General features: G+C 43.9%; 1 protein-coding gene across 1 annotated transcript in view; it reads left to right on the forward strand.

Moving 5' to 3' along the window:
* Nucleotides 1–18,643, forward strand: part of EFCAB6 (EF-hand calcium binding domain 6) — a 136,176-nt gene that overhangs the window by 45,778 nt on the left and 71,755 nt on the right. Inside the window, exons 8-9 of the mRNA XM_061204424.1 lie at nt 1,831–2,066; nt 13,462–13,558. Of these exons, the coding sequence (XP_061060407.1) occupies nt 1,831–2,066; nt 13,462–13,558 (333 nt within the window). The remainder of the gene's footprint in view (nt 1–1,830; nt 2,067–13,461; nt 13,559–18,643) is intronic.

The following is an 18,643-nucleotide window of genomic DNA, read 5'->3' on the forward strand; positions in this document are numbered from 1 at the left end:
CAGCAAGGGTGAGCGGGGAGGAGATGAGGGCAGAGGGGTAGGGGGCTGGGGCCACGGTCAGGATTGAGGATTGGACCCCGAGTGCCGTGGGTTGAGCAGAGGAGCGACGTACACTGGCTTGAGCTCTGCAGGTATCACTGGCGGCTGTGAGACTAGGGGGCTGGGCGAGGGTGGGAGCCGGGAAGCCCAGGAGCCTTGGGTCCGGGTGGAGGCAGTGGAAGTGGGAGAAGTGAAGCTCTGAACCCATGGCTGTGTGGGCAGATTGGATGCGGGGTGTGAGGCAAAGGGAGGACCCGGGGACGCTCCCAAGGTTTGTGGTCTGAGCAACAGAAAGAAGGCGCTGCCACTTCTTGAGCTGGGAAGGACCAGGGGGACGAGCTGGGTCCAGCGGGGGCCAGGAGTTTGATTTCGGCCTTGCTTGTTTTGACATCCAAGGGGAGATACCTCACAGCCTTTGGAGACGGGGGTTTGTAGGGTGTGGGAGGACTTGGAGCTGTGACGTGGAGGGAATCAGCAGCAAAGAGATGGGCCTGCAGCCCCGGCAGGCGGTGCTCCTGGAGAAGAGGCCGCTGGACAGTGGCATCTCTGAGAGGTAGGGGCAGCACTTGAAGTCGGTTCCCACCGTATTTAGTGCAGTGATTGCATGTGTCAGTGCTGAGTAATTTTTGGTGAAAGAATAAGTGAGTGAGTACAGATAGATCTTGCCACAAAATCCCAAAAGGTTTGAACCGGACACTTCAGTCGTGGCAGGGCTTGCCTTACGTGACCTCTGTGGAGGGTCCTGGGACGTGAAGGTACAGGCAGGGCCTCCGAAGTAGCCAGAGAGATCCGTGGGTGGGGCCGCCTCAGGGGCTGATGGCAACAGGGGTGCTGGGACCACAGCAGCTGCAGCTCTCCAAGCCTGAGACACAGGATCGCGTTGGGGGGCCGCAGGGTGTTGGCCCAGACAGACCTGATTCAGATCCCGCTGCCAGGCACTTGCTGTCCGACCTCAGGCAATAGGAATAGTAACAACATTTTAGAGCCCTTAGGAAACCTGTCAGTCACCTCCTAAGTGCTTCGCCTCGTTAGCACATTCAATCCTCACAACCACCCCAGAGGCAGGGACTTTATACTCCTCCCGTTACACGTGAGAAGCCTGGCAGGGTTAAGTCTCTTGCCCTTGGTCACTCTGCTAGTAGCCGGCAGAGCTGGGCTTTGAAACTAAGCAACCCGCCTCCAGGGTGTGCCCTGAGCTGTGCAGCCTGGCCTCGACCACAAGTTCCCTGCAGGCCTCTGTTTCCCCATCTGCAAAATGGGAATCACCGCCCTCGTGCAGCACGACCTGCAGACACAGAGGTAGATTTCAGGCGGGGCCTTCAGCACGGGCATCAAAACAGGGCCCAGCCTCTGGGTGGCAACTCAGGGTGAGTTCAGCACAGCACTGGCTTTCCCGTGGACAGAAGTTGCCAAACATTATGAAAGTTGTATAAAAACTTGAGGGCAAGATTTTTATATGCCCTGGAAAGCTCCAGCGTACTCATTCTTACTTCCGGTACTAGAAGTACCGGTCCCAGAAGCCGAGGGAGCAGAAGGGAGAGAAACACCTTTCTTGTCCCTTTTCCTGAACTCTTTGCATTAAAAGAGGGCACCTGAGGACATAATTCATCATTTCCTGGGGAAAGCAAATCATGGCAAGGATATTCCTGGAGCAGTGAAACCTCCAAAAAACCAAGTCGAAACACGGCTGCTTCCTCACTTTGGAGATGAGTCCACAGCGCGGGGGGCAGGGGTTGGGGGATGTCGTCCGGTTCCGGGGGACAGGCTTTGACGCTGAGTTTTTGGCTCTAGGACCCCTACGCGGCCTTCTTTAAGATGGATATGGACAGGGATGGCATCGTCACCATGCACGACCTTCATCGGCTGCTGCAGCACCTGCTCTTCAACCTGAAGGATGAGGATTTCGAGCGATTCCTGGGCCTTCTTGGCTTGAGGCTCAGCGTCACGTTAAATTTCCGCGAATTCCGAAACTTGTGCGAGAAGAGACCGTTCAGAATAGAAGACACCGCGCCTCAGAGACTCATTAGGTAAGAGAGCAGCATGGGTCAGCATTAACGCCGTGTCCACACACGGGTGCAAATGATGGAGTTGCTCCCCAAGAGCTGTTTATTTTGTCTTTTCCTTAGTTCAAGAAAAATCACATTCAGAATTACACATTCAGTGTAGAAAGACTAGAAAATGCAGACACAGGTTAGAAGATACACCTGAGCTAAGCACCTGTGAACGTCATGTTTGTATTTCAGGGTGTATCATCCCCGTCTTGTTTCTTTGCACATGAATATATACATATATGTTTTCCTTTTTATGAGCCTGGGGTCAGATATATACGCGCGCTGCTCAGCCTTCCAAGGCATTTGGGCGCACCGTATGCAGAGGGAGGTGCACGGTGCTTGTCAGGAGAACACGTGGACTTCCTCCAGGCCTGAGACGTTAACCTGGGCAGTAGGTGTGAACTGGGGAAGCGCAGAACACCTTACGGTAGTTGATGGATACTGAGTGTCATTTCAGTCTTTTTTCTATGTGCATAAATACACACATATACTTGTGTATTTTTCTTTTTATAAATTTGGGGTCAGCCGTGCCAGCTGCTTTGGGAGGTGCGAGGACCCCTTCCAGCCCTTTCCTAGGCAGTGCTCCCCACCAGACCCCCGGCCACCCAGTGCCGGCCTCACTCACGGCAGGAAAATCTCTGCGTCCAGCTGAGCTGTGACTCCATTTGTCTCCTTGGCTTCTCTCAGTAAGAGCATCTGCTCCTTGAAGCGGTAGTGGGTTCCCGTCTTACCCGGGACGTGTCACAGTCGCTCCCCATTGAGATCTGTTGACAGGCATGAATGAAGTAGCCATTCAGCCACTCCTTTACCAATTATTATAAGTACACTGTTAATATTTTTGAAACGTTACCATCCACTGCATTTGCTGCTACAGTGATACAACGCAGTAGTGGCATTCACTGGGTCCTTGTGCCCTTGAGGTGCTCCCAGCCCCCAGGGGCTATAGGCAAGTGCCCCTTCCACCCAACAAGAGCAACCCCTGGAAGGGGGAACCCCCAGAAGCCCCTGTCACTGAGCCAGACTTTGTGGCACTTGGCTAGGCTGCAGAGGCCCTCTGATCTTGCACTTTAATTTTTCCCTCTGAGTTTGCTGGTTTTATTTTGTCTATACTTAAAAAGCCAGCAAGAAAGAAAACGACTGTAGTCTCTTTCTAAGTGAAACAATCATGTCACACGTGAGTTGAACACCTGCTTCCAATTGCTCCATTTATGAGGAGCTTTAATATGAGACTTGATTGCTTAACGTTAAAACAAAGCACAAAAATATCCTTCAGAAAGAACTTTCTGGAGAATGTATGCAGAATGGATATGGAAAATTTCAACCGCAAAGCACAGTCTTCCCATCCAAATGATTCCACCTTCTTAGTTGTAGTATTTGTTCATTCATCACACATTTACTGAGGGTCTGCTGTGTGCTCAGTGTCACCCCAGGACTCGGAGGTACAAAGGTGGATGAGATGAACACTCCCTTTGAGGGGGTCGGGGCTGAACTGCGACAGGTACAAAAATAAAGAAATAGAAGGATGTCTGAAGTGCCACAGGGAGGCGAGAGGCTAAGCCTGCTCGAGGTGCACAGAAAAAGCAGGACATTTCAGTTGGGTCTTGAGGTGTGAGTAGGAGTTCGTCCAGTGCAGGTTACCAGACCGTGGTTCAAGGCCAGGGAACAGCAGTTGCAAAACCACAGAGGTGGGAGTGTGGAGCACATTGAGGGAATGGGGAGAGGATGCGTGTGCAGAAGTGGCATGCACAGCGGGAGAGGAGGCCTCGAGATGCAGGAGGGCTGGATGTGACGGGCTCGAGTGCCAGGCTTGGTCAGTAGGCAGGAGAGGATTTTATGCCGCGGAGTGTGTGGGTCACGTTGTGCCATAGAAACATCCTTCAGCAGCCCCAGAGTAGAGGATGGATATAGAGGAAGCGGCTGGTTCCAGGGAGACCCAGCTTGGGCTCCAAGGGTCTGGTGGAGAGCAAGCTTTGAGACCCCAACCAAGGCACTGCTTTAGAAAGCCAAGCCTTCCCATGGCCGGACCCCATACCTGTGCTTCATGAAGGTGTATCTTTTCATACCCCACAGCCCTTTAAGGAGGCATCACTACCTTTGCAGATGAAGGAATTGGGGCCTAGAGAAAAGTAACTGACTCGTCCAAAAGGACCCAGGTGATGGGCGTTGGACAGAGATTGGAACCCAGGATGCCTCTGGGGAGGGGCCACTTCCTCTGCCTGGAGAGCTCGGCCTCTTTCACCCTCCCCAGGCTCACTCACTGCCAGCCAAACCTAGACGCCTTGCCTTATTGGAAGCCATCCTGCCCTCTCAGTTGGGCTCCTCTGCCTTCTGGGCCTTCACTTTCCACCTGCATCATCAAAATGCACTACTTTTGAAAACTTTGAAGGTTCATAATTTTGTCAAAGAGAGGAAGACCATCCTGTTTGCTTCATAACTGCACATCATTTTTAAATGTGTAAATACCAATTAGAGCGATTGGTCCAATGACCTGTATCATTTACATCATCTATTCCCTCCCAATCTATTCCCTTGTTTAAAACACACGGGCCTTGTCCATTTATCTACTGACAACCCACATCAAGTACATTGTGGTACATGTACATCATCAGAGATGAAAGAATACTGTCAAGTGTCCTTTTAGCAGAATTAGATGGGCAGCTTCTTGTCACAAAATATTGTACGATCCAGTCCTTCCTGATGAATGACTAACTAAATGAAAATAACAAATTTCCTTGTTGTTCTTAGACATGTATCACTTACTCACTCATCAAGAGATTTGGCTTATATGATCAAGTTCACCATCATCTTCTGGTTCATCTAATAATTGTGAAACATTTTTCTGATCTCAGTTTTCTTCCCTTTGCCACTTGCGCATGAAATAAGAATTCTCAATTTTCAACTACATTCAGTGAAAGCTAACGTAAGACGACAAGGATGGTGTCACTGTCTTCTTTTTACCTTCTTGAAAGATGCTGTTACACTTTGAGCAGTGCAATCAGAAAACTGAAGGATGATTAACAGTGGTGATTCATTTCAATATTGTATCATCCTGCTAGGAGATTCCATCATTTTTTGTTTTCTTCTTATTATTTAGTCTCCTTTTTTTAGCATAGCTGGAAATAATTAATGAGCAATGATTGAATATTTCTTAGAATAATGAAATAGATCTAGTATAATTAAATCAAGATCACTAAGATCCCATGATCTATCATATTCTAAGAGGTTTCAATGGACCCACATGGTAATTGCAAGATAGAAGGAGTTTTATTTCATAAAGAAAATAAATACATTTTTTGTTGTTTTTTGGAAGACCTCTAAGAAAGAATAAAAGTCATGAATGCCACTCTTCTATTTTCTCGATCATACAGAATCACTATTTCTTCTTTAAATATTTGATAGAATTCACCAATGAAATCATAAGGTCCTGGAGTTTCCTTTGTCAGAAGAATTTTAACTACAAATCTAATTACTTTAATTGTTATAGGATCATTCAGGGTTTCTATTCCTTCTTGACTGAGTTTTAGTAATTTTTGTCTTTTAAACTATTGGTCCGTTTCATTTAAGTTGTTAAATTCATAAGAATGAAGTTGTTCATAGTATTCCCTTACTATTCTTTTAATATCTGTGGGGTCTTTAGTGATGTCTCTTTTTTCATTTCTTATATTGGTAGTTGATGTCTTCTCTCCTTTTTTCTTGATTCATTTAGCTGAAGGTTCATCAATTTTATTGATATTTTCAAAGAACCAGCTTTATGTTTCATTTCTTTTTCTCTATTGTTTTTCTGTTTCGATTTCATTGATTTCTATTCTTTATTATTTTCTCCTTTCTTCTTGCTTTAAGTATACGGTTGATCCTTGAACAACACAGGGGTTAGGGGCACCAACCCCCTGCACAGTCAGAAATCTGTGTATAGCTTTTAACTCCCCCAAAACTTAACTAATAGCTTACTGTTGACTGGAATCTTAACAATAACATAAAGTCAATCAACACATAGTTTGTATGTTATACGTATTATATACTGTATTCTTACAATAAAGCAAGCTAGAGAAAAGAAAATGTTATTAAGAAAGTCATAAGAAACTTATATATACTACCAAATGTAAAATAGATAGGTAGTGGGAAGCAGCCGCATAGCACAGGGAGATCAGCTCAGTGCTTTGTGACCACCTAGAGGGGTGGGATAGGGAGGGTGGGAGGGAGACACAAGAGGGAGGGGATATGGGGATACATGTATATGTATAGCTGATTCACTTTGTTATAAAGCAGAAACTAACACCATTGTAAAGCAATTATACTCCAATAAAGATGTTAAAAAAAAGTCATAAGAAAGAGAAAATACATTTATAGTACTGTATTTATCAATACTGTAAGTTTACGTTGTCTTTTACAAGATGAATCATCTGTCTGTCAGTACCCATATCAATATTGTCTCATACGGTACAAAACACTGCAGGCATCATACATTTTGGTGTGTAACTCTGGGCATCAAAAATGGAAAGATAATGTGAAAAAGAAATTCATATTTGTATAGAGGTATAACTACTCATGCATTGTTAACAAAGAAGCAGCAATATGATTGCTTTATGGGAGTGTGGTGTAATCGATACAATTGCTTCATGGTAGCCTAGCCTATACACTAAAGAATGAATCATTATAAAATTTTTATAGCATACAGTATTCCAATCATATTCATAATATAGTATTGGAATTGTTACTCTAAAAAAACCCCACTTGCCTGTGATGATAGGCTGATACACAATTTCTCCAATACGAGAGAGAGAGAGAAGCACACTGTATGGTAATATAATTCTTTGAAAGCAAAGTTATAAAACAGGAAGAAAACTAACATATTAATTTTATATTAAATATCACTCACCTTATGCCTATGTAAGGATACACTAGTATCTACATATATTATATTTTATACATTCATGACATATCTAACTTTTTCTTAATTTTTTTCAATATTTCTAGGCTATGTGGTTAATCTGTGAATTTTTTTCAAATTGTCACAAATCTACAAAAAATTTTCCAATATATTTATTGAAAAAAATCAGCATATAAGTGGACTCGTGCAGTCCAAACCTGTGTTGTGCAAGGGTCAACTGTAGTTTGCCCTCCTTTTTTATTTTCTTAAGCTGAAAACTCAGATTTTTTATTTGAATTCTTTCTTTTCTATATGAGCCCTTAATGCTATCAGGTTCCTTGTAGGCACTGATTTAGCTGCATTTCACAAGTTTGGATATGTTATAGTGTTTATTTTCATTCAGTTCAAAATATTTTCTAATTTCCCTTTAGACCGTTTCTTGAAACCTTGGATTATTTAGAAGTATGGTTTTTTTTTTCAAAATATTTCCATGGTTTCCAACTATCTTTCTGTTATTTATTTCTAGTTTAATTCTGTTAAGTTTAGATAACATACTTCGTATGATTTTAATTCTTTTAAATTTGGTAAGGTTCATTTTACGACCCTAGAAATCGTCTGTCTTGGTGAACGTTCCATGTATACTTGAAAAGAATGTATATTGGGCTGTTGTTGGGTGGAGGGTTCTATAAATGTCAATAAGATCAAGTTGGTTATAGTGTTTAGGTTCTCGCTTATTTGCTATTTGTTCTATCAGTTACTGAGAGAGGAGTGTTGACGTCACCAACAATAATTTTGCATCTATTTCTCCTTCCATTTTTATCGATTTATGCTTCATGTATTTTGAAACTCTGAGAAAAAGTATATTTGTATTTACCATTTCTGCTTCTCTTCTTTTATTTCTCAAGCTCAAAAGTGTCTCTCTCTGCTGTCATTTTCCTTCCCCTGAAGAACTTCTTTTAGCATGTCTGCTGGAGACACGTTATCATAGTTCTCCTTCATTGAGAATATCTTTATTGCTCCTTCATTCCTAACAGGTTTTTTTTTCTGGATATAGAATTATGGGTTGACAATTCTTTTGTTATAACACTTTAAAAATGTTGTTCCATTGTCTTCTGGCCTCCACAGTTTGTGAGGAGAAATCTACAGTCATTCAAATGGTTTTCCCTCTGTAATGTGTCATTTTTCTCAGGTTGCTTTCAAGATTTTTTCTTTAGCTTTGGTTTTCAGTAGTTTTATTATGATGTGTTTGAGCATGATTTGCTTTGAGTTTATCTTTTTTGAGGTTTGCTGAACTTCCTGAATCTGTAAATTTATGTTTTTCCACCAAATTTGGGCAGGTTTCAGCTATTATTTCCTGAAGTTCTAAATTTTTTTCTGTACCAATCTTTTTCTCTTCTCCTTTCAGTACTCCAGTGACATGGATGTTAGACCTTTTGTTTTTGTATCACAGGTCTCTCTATCATAGTCCTTGGAGATATATTCTTTTTTTTTCCTCTGTTGATCAGATTAGATTATTTCTAGTAATCTATTTTCAAGTTCACTGACTCACTCCTCTGTCATTTCCATTCTGTCATTGAGCCAATCCAGTGAAAATTTTATTTCAGTTGTTGTTTTTTCCAGTTCTAAAGTTTCCACTTGGTTCTTTTTTTTTTTTTTTTTTTTTTTGACTGCAATTTCTTTGCTCAGAACTTGTCTTTCCATTTATTTTAAGAATGTGTACTCTTACTTAATGGTTATAATAGCTGCTTTTAAATATGATAATGTCAACATCTGGGTCATCTTGAAGTTGGTGCTTGTTGTCTTTTATCTTGAAAATTGTTGGAATTTTCCTGGTCCTCTGTATATTGAGTAATTTTGGACTGTATCATGGACATTTTTAATGTTATATTGTGACACTCTGGTCCTGTTAAAATCCTTGGTAATGCGTTGACTGATTGATTTTTTTTTAGGCAGGCAATCAATCCATTTAGTTTCAGAGTGCAAGTCCTGACCTGCCTTCTGTGGTTTCAATATCAGTTCAGTTTTCAAAGCCATTGTAGCTCTATCAGGTCAGCCCATGAGTGCAGCACACAGGAGACAGTCTTAACTACACTGTAGTCAAGTTCTCAAAGCTTTCACTCTGCTGCTTTGGGTTAGTTTCACACGTGCACATCACAGGTGAACCTGGAACTTCCTTCATTCATTTGGGCATCCCTTTTTCTAGCACTCTCTATGATTTCTCCCCACACTCTCCAGTACTCAGGGACCCCTTTTTTGTTCTTCTGATTGGAAAATCTTAGGTTTTAGCCATTCTGTGCTACTGAGTGCTTCTCATAACTGGGTCCACCTCCAGGCCAACATGGTGAGAGAAAAACGAGAAAGAGAAAATAATGTGGATTTCTCCAATCCTCCTTGAACACAGGGACCCCTTTTACCATCTCCTCTGGTTAGAGAGAATAATTTCAGTTGTGGGTACCTACTTGGCCAATACTATTGCTGGCACCACCATAGAAGTACAGTTTTGTAACTGGGCTTGCCTCAGATCAGGAATGGGACAGTAAAAAGAGACAAGAAAGGGGGGATTCCCCCATGCTCTTTGTACTTCAGGGGCTCACCTTCCTAGTTCTTCGGTCAGAAAAACAGACTTTCTTTTGGAGATTTCTCTGTCCACATCCACTGCACAGTTCCAGAATTAGGACTGCCTTTAAGCAGCCCTTAAGCTGGAGATATGGGAGGAAAAAAGCCCATGAATCTCACCATTATATAAGTCATTCTTCAAGTTCTGATTTCCCTCTCCATAAGCCTCCTATTATTTACTTTTTACTGTCTTCAGAGAGTTACGTTTTGTATTCTGTCTAGAGTTTTTGGTTGTAACCAGTGGAAGAGAGAGGAGGAAGTAAGTATGTGTGTCTACTCCATCTTAACTGGGACTGGAAGAGCATCTCAGGACTCTTGCCCTGCTTGGAACACTGCTCCCCAGGATCACACAGCACCTCGTCATCACTCATGCCTCAAGGAGTCCCCGCTCTCTGGTCTTCTTGGCTGAAGTGCCCTGGACCCCGCCCTGGTCCATCATTCTCAGTCACATTCAGTAGCTGAAGTTATCTGATTCACTTATTTTTCCATGTGTTTGCTGTACATTTCTGCCATCACAGGATGAGCTCCTTGAGGACATGGGTTCCGTTCACCATGCTCATCATTGTGTTTGTAGGACTTAGAGCAGCACATTGTATGTATTTGTGACTGACAGTCTGGCTGATAGGAAGGCTGGATCTGACTGATTGTCAAGATCTAAAGAGGCAGACAATAGGAGAGAAAATAAGTAACTTCTGGAAAAGGCCACAGAAAAACCTTCCAAACTCTGTAGAGGAGACAAGGATATAAAATGGTACAGAGGAGAAATGAATGGGAAATAGGTAGGAGCTCCTGGTTTGAGCACGAGTCACTAAGAAAAATAATCCAGCCTCATAGCCTGAAAAAGGAATTGGGTAGGGAGGCTGCTTGGACATGTGTCTAGACAGTGAGATCAGCTTGATGGTGAGTTGACTTTGCAGAGACAGAACATGCCTCTCAGGATCTCCATCCTTTTGAGGGAAGTCCAGGTGCGTCCTCTGGGTTCAGACAGGATTTACGAGGCACCTAACGGTGAAGGCAGGGGAACAGGCATCATGAGGACCTACAGTCCTTTTAAACAATAGTTGTGAAAATACAACATAATCCACCCAACCTTCCAAAACCTTAGTGGTAAAGTAGCGATAGAAGATTAGACTGCTTGATCTTTGGATCCTTTTCCACCCTTGAAATTCCATGATTCTGTGAAGTCCGGTAGACAGTTGGAGATGGAATGGAGAAGCAGGTGAGGTTACCGTGCTAATGGCACAGAAGTGTGAGCAAACGGCATCCAGGTGGTAGCTGGGGGCAGGAGCGGGGATGACCTCTCAGAAGAGTAAATGAGCTTTGGGGTGGAAGGAGAGAGAAGGAGTGGTCAAGGGGGCAGGCAGAGAGGGAGAGTCACTCACCGAGGGCACACGTGTGCCAGGTGGTGGGTGTTCCAACCCATGGTGTCATTTAAAGAGCAGCCTCATGAAGGTGACTAGAGAGGGGAGAGCTGGTTAACAGCGTCACACGTTAGGCCAGCAAAGACCCCCGGACTTGGTAATATAGAAGCAACTGGCGGGTGGTGCAGTGGTTGAGAATCTGCCTGCCAATGCCGGGGACACGGTTTCGAGCCCTGGTCTGGGAAGATCCCACAAGCCGCGGAGCAACCAGGCCCGTGAGCCACAAGTACTGAGCCTGCGCGTCTGGAGCTTGTGCTTCGCAACAAGAGAGGCCGCGATAGTGAGAGGCCCGCGCACCGCGATGAAGAGTGGCCCCCGCTTGCCACAACTAGAGAAAGCCCTCGCACAGAAACGAAGACCCAACACAGCCAAAAATAAATAATAAATAAATTAAAGACTGAGAAATCACATTTAAAAAAAAAAAAAAAGAAGTAACTGGCGAATTTAAAGACTTTGTGTGTTGGGGGGTCTCAGTCAGGGGAGGTGTGCCAGCCATAGTTCACCTGTGTTCCCCACAAGCTGGCGTCTGCCAGGAGAGAAAATGAAAGAGGGCATGACCTCATTTGGTCCATTTCAGCAGCGACATGGGAAGAGGGAGAAGACCCCGCCCAGCTGCAGTGGGTCCTTAGCACCTGCGCACTGAGGAAATGCAAGAATTTTTGTTTGCCAAACCACAGGAGTCAAAGTTTATGTAATTCACCAAAGAAGCGCTGGTCTGAATAAGACCCTTTCCACGTGACACATGGGTCAACAGCACAGTGTGGGCTTCTGCGGTAACGAGGGCCACGGTGCTCTTGGTGACCGGTGCGTACAGAGCACTGTCAGTCATCAGGGAACCCGAGGAGCGGTCCGGGAGAGCTGAGACCAGCAGCAGAGTTTCTGAGAAAGGATTTAAAGGAGAAGCCACATGAAGAGCAATGATGACTGCTTAATTTGTTGATTCCAGTGCTGTGCCCTGCCGTCTGCTTTTAAAATGTAGGACAGTCGTGGGATGTTCCAGGAGGGCCTTCTCTGGGACGCTGCAGGCTTCACTTTCCCCAGGACCTCACACAGTGCCTGGCATTCCAGCGGTGCTCAGCAGAACTGCTCTCGTTGAATTGAAATAGACACGCTAAGTGAAAAGAAGATCCTGCGCGGGTAAAAACCATGGGTGGCCCGCACCTCTGTGAAATGTAATATTTAATGGATCCTTTCCTCTGAGGAGTGAAGTTAAGGGGCTACCAAAACTGTAGCTTCAGACGGAATGACAACGGTGAGAAAGGCTTTCCTCTGGCATGGGAGGGCCCTGAGTTTGAGTGCCAGGATTCCCGGTACTGGCTGTGCAATTTTGGCAGGCGACTTCACCTCTCTAAACCACAGCATCCCCTTTCGCAAACTGGGGTGGCAATGCCAGCGCTGGTGTGAAAACCCAGATTCGGTAGTTCCAGCCTGACTGGTCACAGAGCTTGTGGAGGCCACGATTACCCTAAAACCACAGTGCTCCCCAGCTGGCATCACATACAAAGGGTCAGCTACAAAGCCGCGTCTTTGGGGATCACATAAACCTCTGACTGCTGCATTTTCTCAACTGGCAGCCTCCTGGTTGACTTTAGATTTTTTTTCCTTATGAGCAGCTCACCTGCTAGAGCATGAATAACACCACTTCTTTAAAAGGGCGACGTGGGGCTTGTGTGCTGTCCCCATCCTGGTTTTCCAGGTTCCCTTGAGGGGAAGTTCCTGTGAGGGTCCCTGTGGGGCCTCCCTCAGGTGTCCCCCTTACTCACCCTCAGGCAAGACGCACTGATCACCCACGTGCCTGTGCGCGAGCGTGGTTCCAAGCAAGGCGACCGCGGAGAAAGAAGTGGCGAAGGGTTTTACAGGGTTTCACGCGCCCCTAATTTGTTTTAGTGATTGGAAGAATCCAGGGCACCCCAAACTCCTTCAGCCACAGTCTTCACTGCGCCCCGTGGAGGCCTAGCCACAGTCTTTTTTTAAAGTGTCTTTGGCGCCCATCATTCTGTGAGTAAACAGAGTTTTGATCATTTTACATCCCACAGACTGAACCTTTGAACATGAGCTGAGACAGAGTCTGTAGGTCACATTCCCACAGTGTTCCTGGACTGTTTGCTTTGGTCTGCGTGATCACACCAACGTGTACATTCAGGAATAAAAGTTTTTAGTTGTCTTCATCCGAAGACAATATGATAGTGTGTTTTTTATCCCTCTGGGAATAAATGAGCCCTTTTTGTTTTGTGAACTGCAGGAAAAGTTGGACAGCATTTATCTGGAAATAAGCAAGGACTCCTAAAATTTAAGATTTCCCTAACATGCAGCTGGGGAAATAAGACTGTATTTTAAGAATTAAGTTAGACCAGATGTGAAATAGCAGACTTTAACGCTATCTTTGAAACAAACTGGGGTAGGGGAATCCCTTGGGAGATTAATGAGTCCATTAAATTTAAACAGATTCATTTTTTTTTCTTTTAAGACCAAAACAGAAGGTCGCAGATTCAGAACTGGCTTGTGAACAAGCGCATCAGTATCTTGTTACCAAAGCAAAAACCAGATGGTCAGACTTGTCTAAGGTAAGAAAATGATTATTTCCTTAAAAGGAAAGGGAATCTGTTTCAATGTTCCAAGATCATTGGGATGAGGGAGCTATTTTCCATCCAGTCACTAAGATGGCAAAGCAACTTTGTATACCAATCTAGGAGGGACTCCTTTTTTTCTTAAAATACTTTTTCAAAATAAATTCTCACATTCAAGGTCAATTGATCTTTAGAAAAATAAGTAATTGTAAGAGTTACATGGACTGAAATTGCTGGCTTTATCTCAGGTTTGATATGAATTAAAAATTTAAATGAAAAATGTAAGACGCTATCATTCTTGTTTTTACACAGTTATAAACATGCTTTTTAAAGAGGTATTTCTTCCTGTCTTGCTAAAATTATAGAAAGCATAGTTTGAAGGTGAATACCCTCCATGTGCAATTGTGTAAACTGTGATTATGGTGTCAGGATGGGAAACATACTCTTAGCAATGGCAGCTGTACCTGCAGGACAGTAGATCTGAAATGCAAGCCTGGGTCAGCCTGAGGTCTAGGATATGGGGTCACCACTTCTCAGTGCAACAAGGACACAAAAACTTCACTTTAAAAAGTATTTTAAAAAGTATTTAAAAAGATGTGAAGTCCAGCTTTTAAGTCCTGTTAAGCACCCGAGCTGCCTCACAGCCTTGACTGTGCCAGCCCAGGCCGGCAAATCACACCGACCGAGGCCGAGCCAGCCTTCCAGAGCAGTCCTTTGGGTCGAGGAGTGCAGGCCAAGCTCTGGATTGTAAGCAGCGCCACACAGGACACAGCAGCGCCAGCCGGGGAGAGGGCAGAGCCGGCCACCTGACCGCCTTCCCGTGTGCCCGCCCCATCCCTGCTTCTCTCTGCCTTCAAACTCCCTCAAACCTATTTAAGAAAAAGCCCCTTCTCCCCAGCGTGCCTCCCCTCTCAGCTGCCCTGCACTCCTTCCCCTCATGGGAGCAGCCCCGCCCTGTGGTCTGACTCCAGGGACTCCCGAGGGCCACGTCCAGGGCCCTTCACAGCTTCATCCGACCCAGCTTTGAGTTAGCACAGACTCACTGCACAGGGGTTTGTGCCCCGGGTTCAGTGGTAACCAAGGCCTGTCCGCTCCCGCCTGGCGGAGCTCACGAACCAGGGAAGGTGACAGATTATTAACAAAGCAGATGGGCGCTGAAAGGAGCAGGCCGCTGGGAGTGGCCAGAGGCTGTGGAGGTCTTTGTTTCTGCCTTGTTCAGTCCATCCTTCCTGAAACGCCTCCACCCCCGGCTCCACGACACCCTGCAGCGCCCCCTGCCCTCCTGTCCCGGCCTCCTGGCTGGGTGACGTCCTCCCCGTCCGTGTGGGCTCTCACTCCACCTCGATTCCACGGCCTCTCGTAGCCACCTTCATCCTTGATGTCGTGCGGGACCCCAAACTATGTGTGGAGGAGGCGTGGGGACCCCAGGGTGCTGTGCTGGTAAACCAGGAGCCTTGCATCTATCGGCGGAGACCTCCTCCATCTCTTCTAGGACTGAGCCTGGCAGGGAGAGGACGCGCTTTGTCCAGAATCAAGCATCGTGTCACCTCACTGGCCCCCCACAGGACTAAATGATCCTGCGCGTGTGCACATCTCTGCCACTTTCTCAGTTTGTTTTGACTAAAGCACTGAAGGAATTAGTTCTGAATTCTAAACCGGCAGAAAGTATAATACCTAAATAAGATCAGCAGTATTCCCACCGGACCAACTGGTGATGAGACGTGTTTTCTCGCTCGGTGCTCCCATCCCCACTCGTCACTTCTGCATCCCAGCGTTTAGAGATGGTGAAGGTGACCAAAGGTGTGGAGTCTCCCTTCTGCCGCATTTCTGTTGGGAGTTCGCCAAACAGGACCTGCTAATATCCAAAAGGATGTATTCTCCAGTAAAACCGCGTTTGAACTTGAACAAGGATTCAGCGTTTAGTCATCTAGTGACCTTCACATAGAGTCACGGGGCTCCCCGCTCTGCCCTGCGCTGCTGGGGGCACCTCCAGCTGCATTCTCAGAAGTACATAGGAGTCGTCCCATTTGGGGGCAGCTTAATATGCTCATTGCTATTTAGGTGTTTTTGGAAAATAAGTTCATTGGTTTCTTCAGCAAACATTATTATGAGCTAACTGTGTAAGGTACTAAAGACACAATGACAAAAAAAATAAAGACATGGTCTCTGCCCACAAGAGACTTGTGGTGTGAACACCAATGAGAACTCTGAAGAATGATGTGTGTTACAATGGAAGTGGCTTGCGTATGATGGGGTACCCAAGAAGAGGTCACTTGAAAGATGAGCAAGTGTTGGACTGGGGAGGTGCTGGGAGGTGGAGGATACCGGGACTGAACCAAGGCAAAGACGTGTGGGACCGACCGGCACGGTGGGGAGTACAAAGAGTTCAGCAGGGATGTGCCAGACCTAGGGGTCAGAGCAGGTGGTTTTCAGTGCGAGGCAGTGGGCGGATCACAGCAGGCTGTACATGCTGTAGCTTTTTAAAAGTTGCAGTAAAATGCACATAACATAAAATTTACCATCTCAACCATTTTTAAGTGTACCAGTTCAGCGGTATGAAGTACGTTCACACCGTTGTCCTATGCGCTCTAAGTTTTTAATGGGGCTTTGAAATCCTCCAGGCCTAACTTTTTTAAGCTTAATTGTTTTTTAATGTGTGACGCTACAGTGGAATATAAAAATAATATATGTATATAAATATGTATATATAATATGTATGTATATATGTACATTTAACACACATGTTTTACAATATATATGTATTATATGTATAATGTATATGCGTAGTGTAAATAAGTGTGTATAATGTGTAGTCACCGTGTATCCCAGATTGTACGCCACCATGTAACCACCATCCAGATGAAGGAATAGAATATTAACAGTATCTTAGACCAGGGAGCTACACTTTTTCTGTGAAGGGCAAGACAGTAAATACTTTTGGCATTGTGGGTCACAGGGCTCTGTTGGGACTCTCAGACGTCTTACTTTCTTCCCCTCCACTGGATGTGTAGCAGTAGCTCGTTGCTGCTTTAATTAGCATTTGTTGTTTACTAATGAAATTGGGCATTTTTTCATTTGTTTATTCATTAGTCAGTTTTCTTTATCTGCGAAGTGCCTGCTTGAGACTTTTTTACAGTTTTCACTCTGGCTTGTCTGTCTTTCTTTCCTTGGTCAGTGGGAACGCTTACTTTGGTTTGGCCAGTAGACTTTTGTAAGTGGTAAGTGATGCAGATATCTTCTCTCAGTTTGCGTTCAGTCTTCACCCTTTAAAAAAAAATTTAATTTTTCTTCCAGTTTATTGAGATATAATTGACATATAGCACCATACAAGTTTAAGGTATATGGCATAATGATTTGACTTACGTATACTGTGAAATGATTATCACAATAAGTTTAGTGAACGTCTATCATCTCATATAAATATGAAATTAAAGAAATAGAAAAAAATGTTGTGTGTGATGAGAATTCTTAGGTTTTACTCTCTTAACTTTCGTATATAACATACAGATGTGTTATATATTATATATGTTATACATACAACTGTGTTCATTATATTCAGCTGTACTCATGATATTTATCATGTTGTACATTACATCCCTAGTACTTATTTATCTTAGAACCGGAAGTTTGTAGTACCTGTTGACCACCTTCATCCAATTCCCCCTCCCCGCACCCCTTGCTTTTGGTAATCACAAATCTGATCTCTTTTTCTATGAATTGTTTGTATGCTTGTTTGTTTGTTTTTAGAGTATAATTGACCTAAAACACTATGTTCGTTCCTGTTACACAACATAGTGATTTTTCTTTTGTTCATTTCAAAATGATCACCAGGATAAGTCTAGTTATTATGTGTCACCACAAAGATATTACTTAGTTATTGACTGTATTCCCCACACTGTAGCTTTTATACCTGTGACTCATTTATTTTGCAACTGGAAGTTTGTACCGCTTAATTGCCCTCACCTATTTCTTTCCTCCTCCCAGCCCCCTCTTCTCTGGTAACCACCTGTTTGTTCTTTGCATCTATAACTCTGTTTCTGTTTTGTTCTGTTTGTTCATTTGTTGTATTTTTTAGATGCCACATAGAAGTGAAGCCATACAGTATCTGTCTTTCCCTGTCTGACTTCTTTCATTTGGCATAATGCTTCTAGGTCCATCCATGTTGTCACAAATGGCAAGATTTCGTTCTTTTTTATGGCTGAGTAATATTCCATTGTATATATGTGTATATACCACATCTTCTTTATCCATTCATCTATCAGTGGATACTTAAGTTGCTTCCATATCTTGGCTATTGTACATTATGCTGCAACTCCAGTTTTTAATGAAGTTGTTTGGTTTTTTGGTGTTGAGTTCTATGAGTTCTTTGTATATTTTGGATTAACCCCTTATAAGAATATATCATTTGCAAATATCGTCTCCAATTCAGTAAGTGGCTTTTTGTTTTCTTGATAGTTTCCTTTGCTGTGTGCAAAGGCTTTTGAGTTTGATGTAGTCCCATTTGTTTATTTTTGCTTTTGTTCCCCTTGCCTGAGGAGACGTATCCAAAAAAACACTACTACGATGGATGCCAGAGTACTGCCTATGTTTTCTTCTGGAAGTTTTATGGTTTCAGGTCTTACAACTGATTAAATAGACTTTAATCTATTTTGAATTTATTCTGTACATGGTGTGAGAGAGTACTCCAGTTTGAGTCTTTTGCATGTAGCTGTCCAGTTTTCCCAACACCATTTATTGATAAGGCTGTCTTTTTCCAATGGTATATTCTTGCCTCCTTTGTCATAGATTAATTGCCCATATAAGTGTGGGTTCATGTCTGGGCTCTCTATTCTGTTCCATTGATCTATGTGTCTGTTTTTGTGCCAGTAGGATACTGTTTTTATGATAGTAGCTTTGTAGTTTAGTTTGAAATCAGTTAGTGTGATACCTCCAGTTTTGTTCTTCTTTCTCAATACTGTTTTGGTTATTTGGGGTCTTTTGTGTTTCCATACAAATTTTTGAATTATTTGTTCTAGTTCTGTGAAAAATGCCAGTAGTATTTTGATAGGGATTGCATTGAATCTGTAGATTGCCTTGGGTAGT

The sequence above is a fragment of the Eubalaena glacialis genome, chromosome 11, assembly GCF_028564815.1.
Source record: "Eubalaena glacialis isolate mEubGla1 chromosome 11, mEubGla1.1.hap2.+ XY, whole genome shotgun sequence".
Lineage (NCBI taxonomy): Eukaryota > Metazoa > Chordata > Mammalia > Artiodactyla > Balaenidae > Eubalaena > Eubalaena glacialis.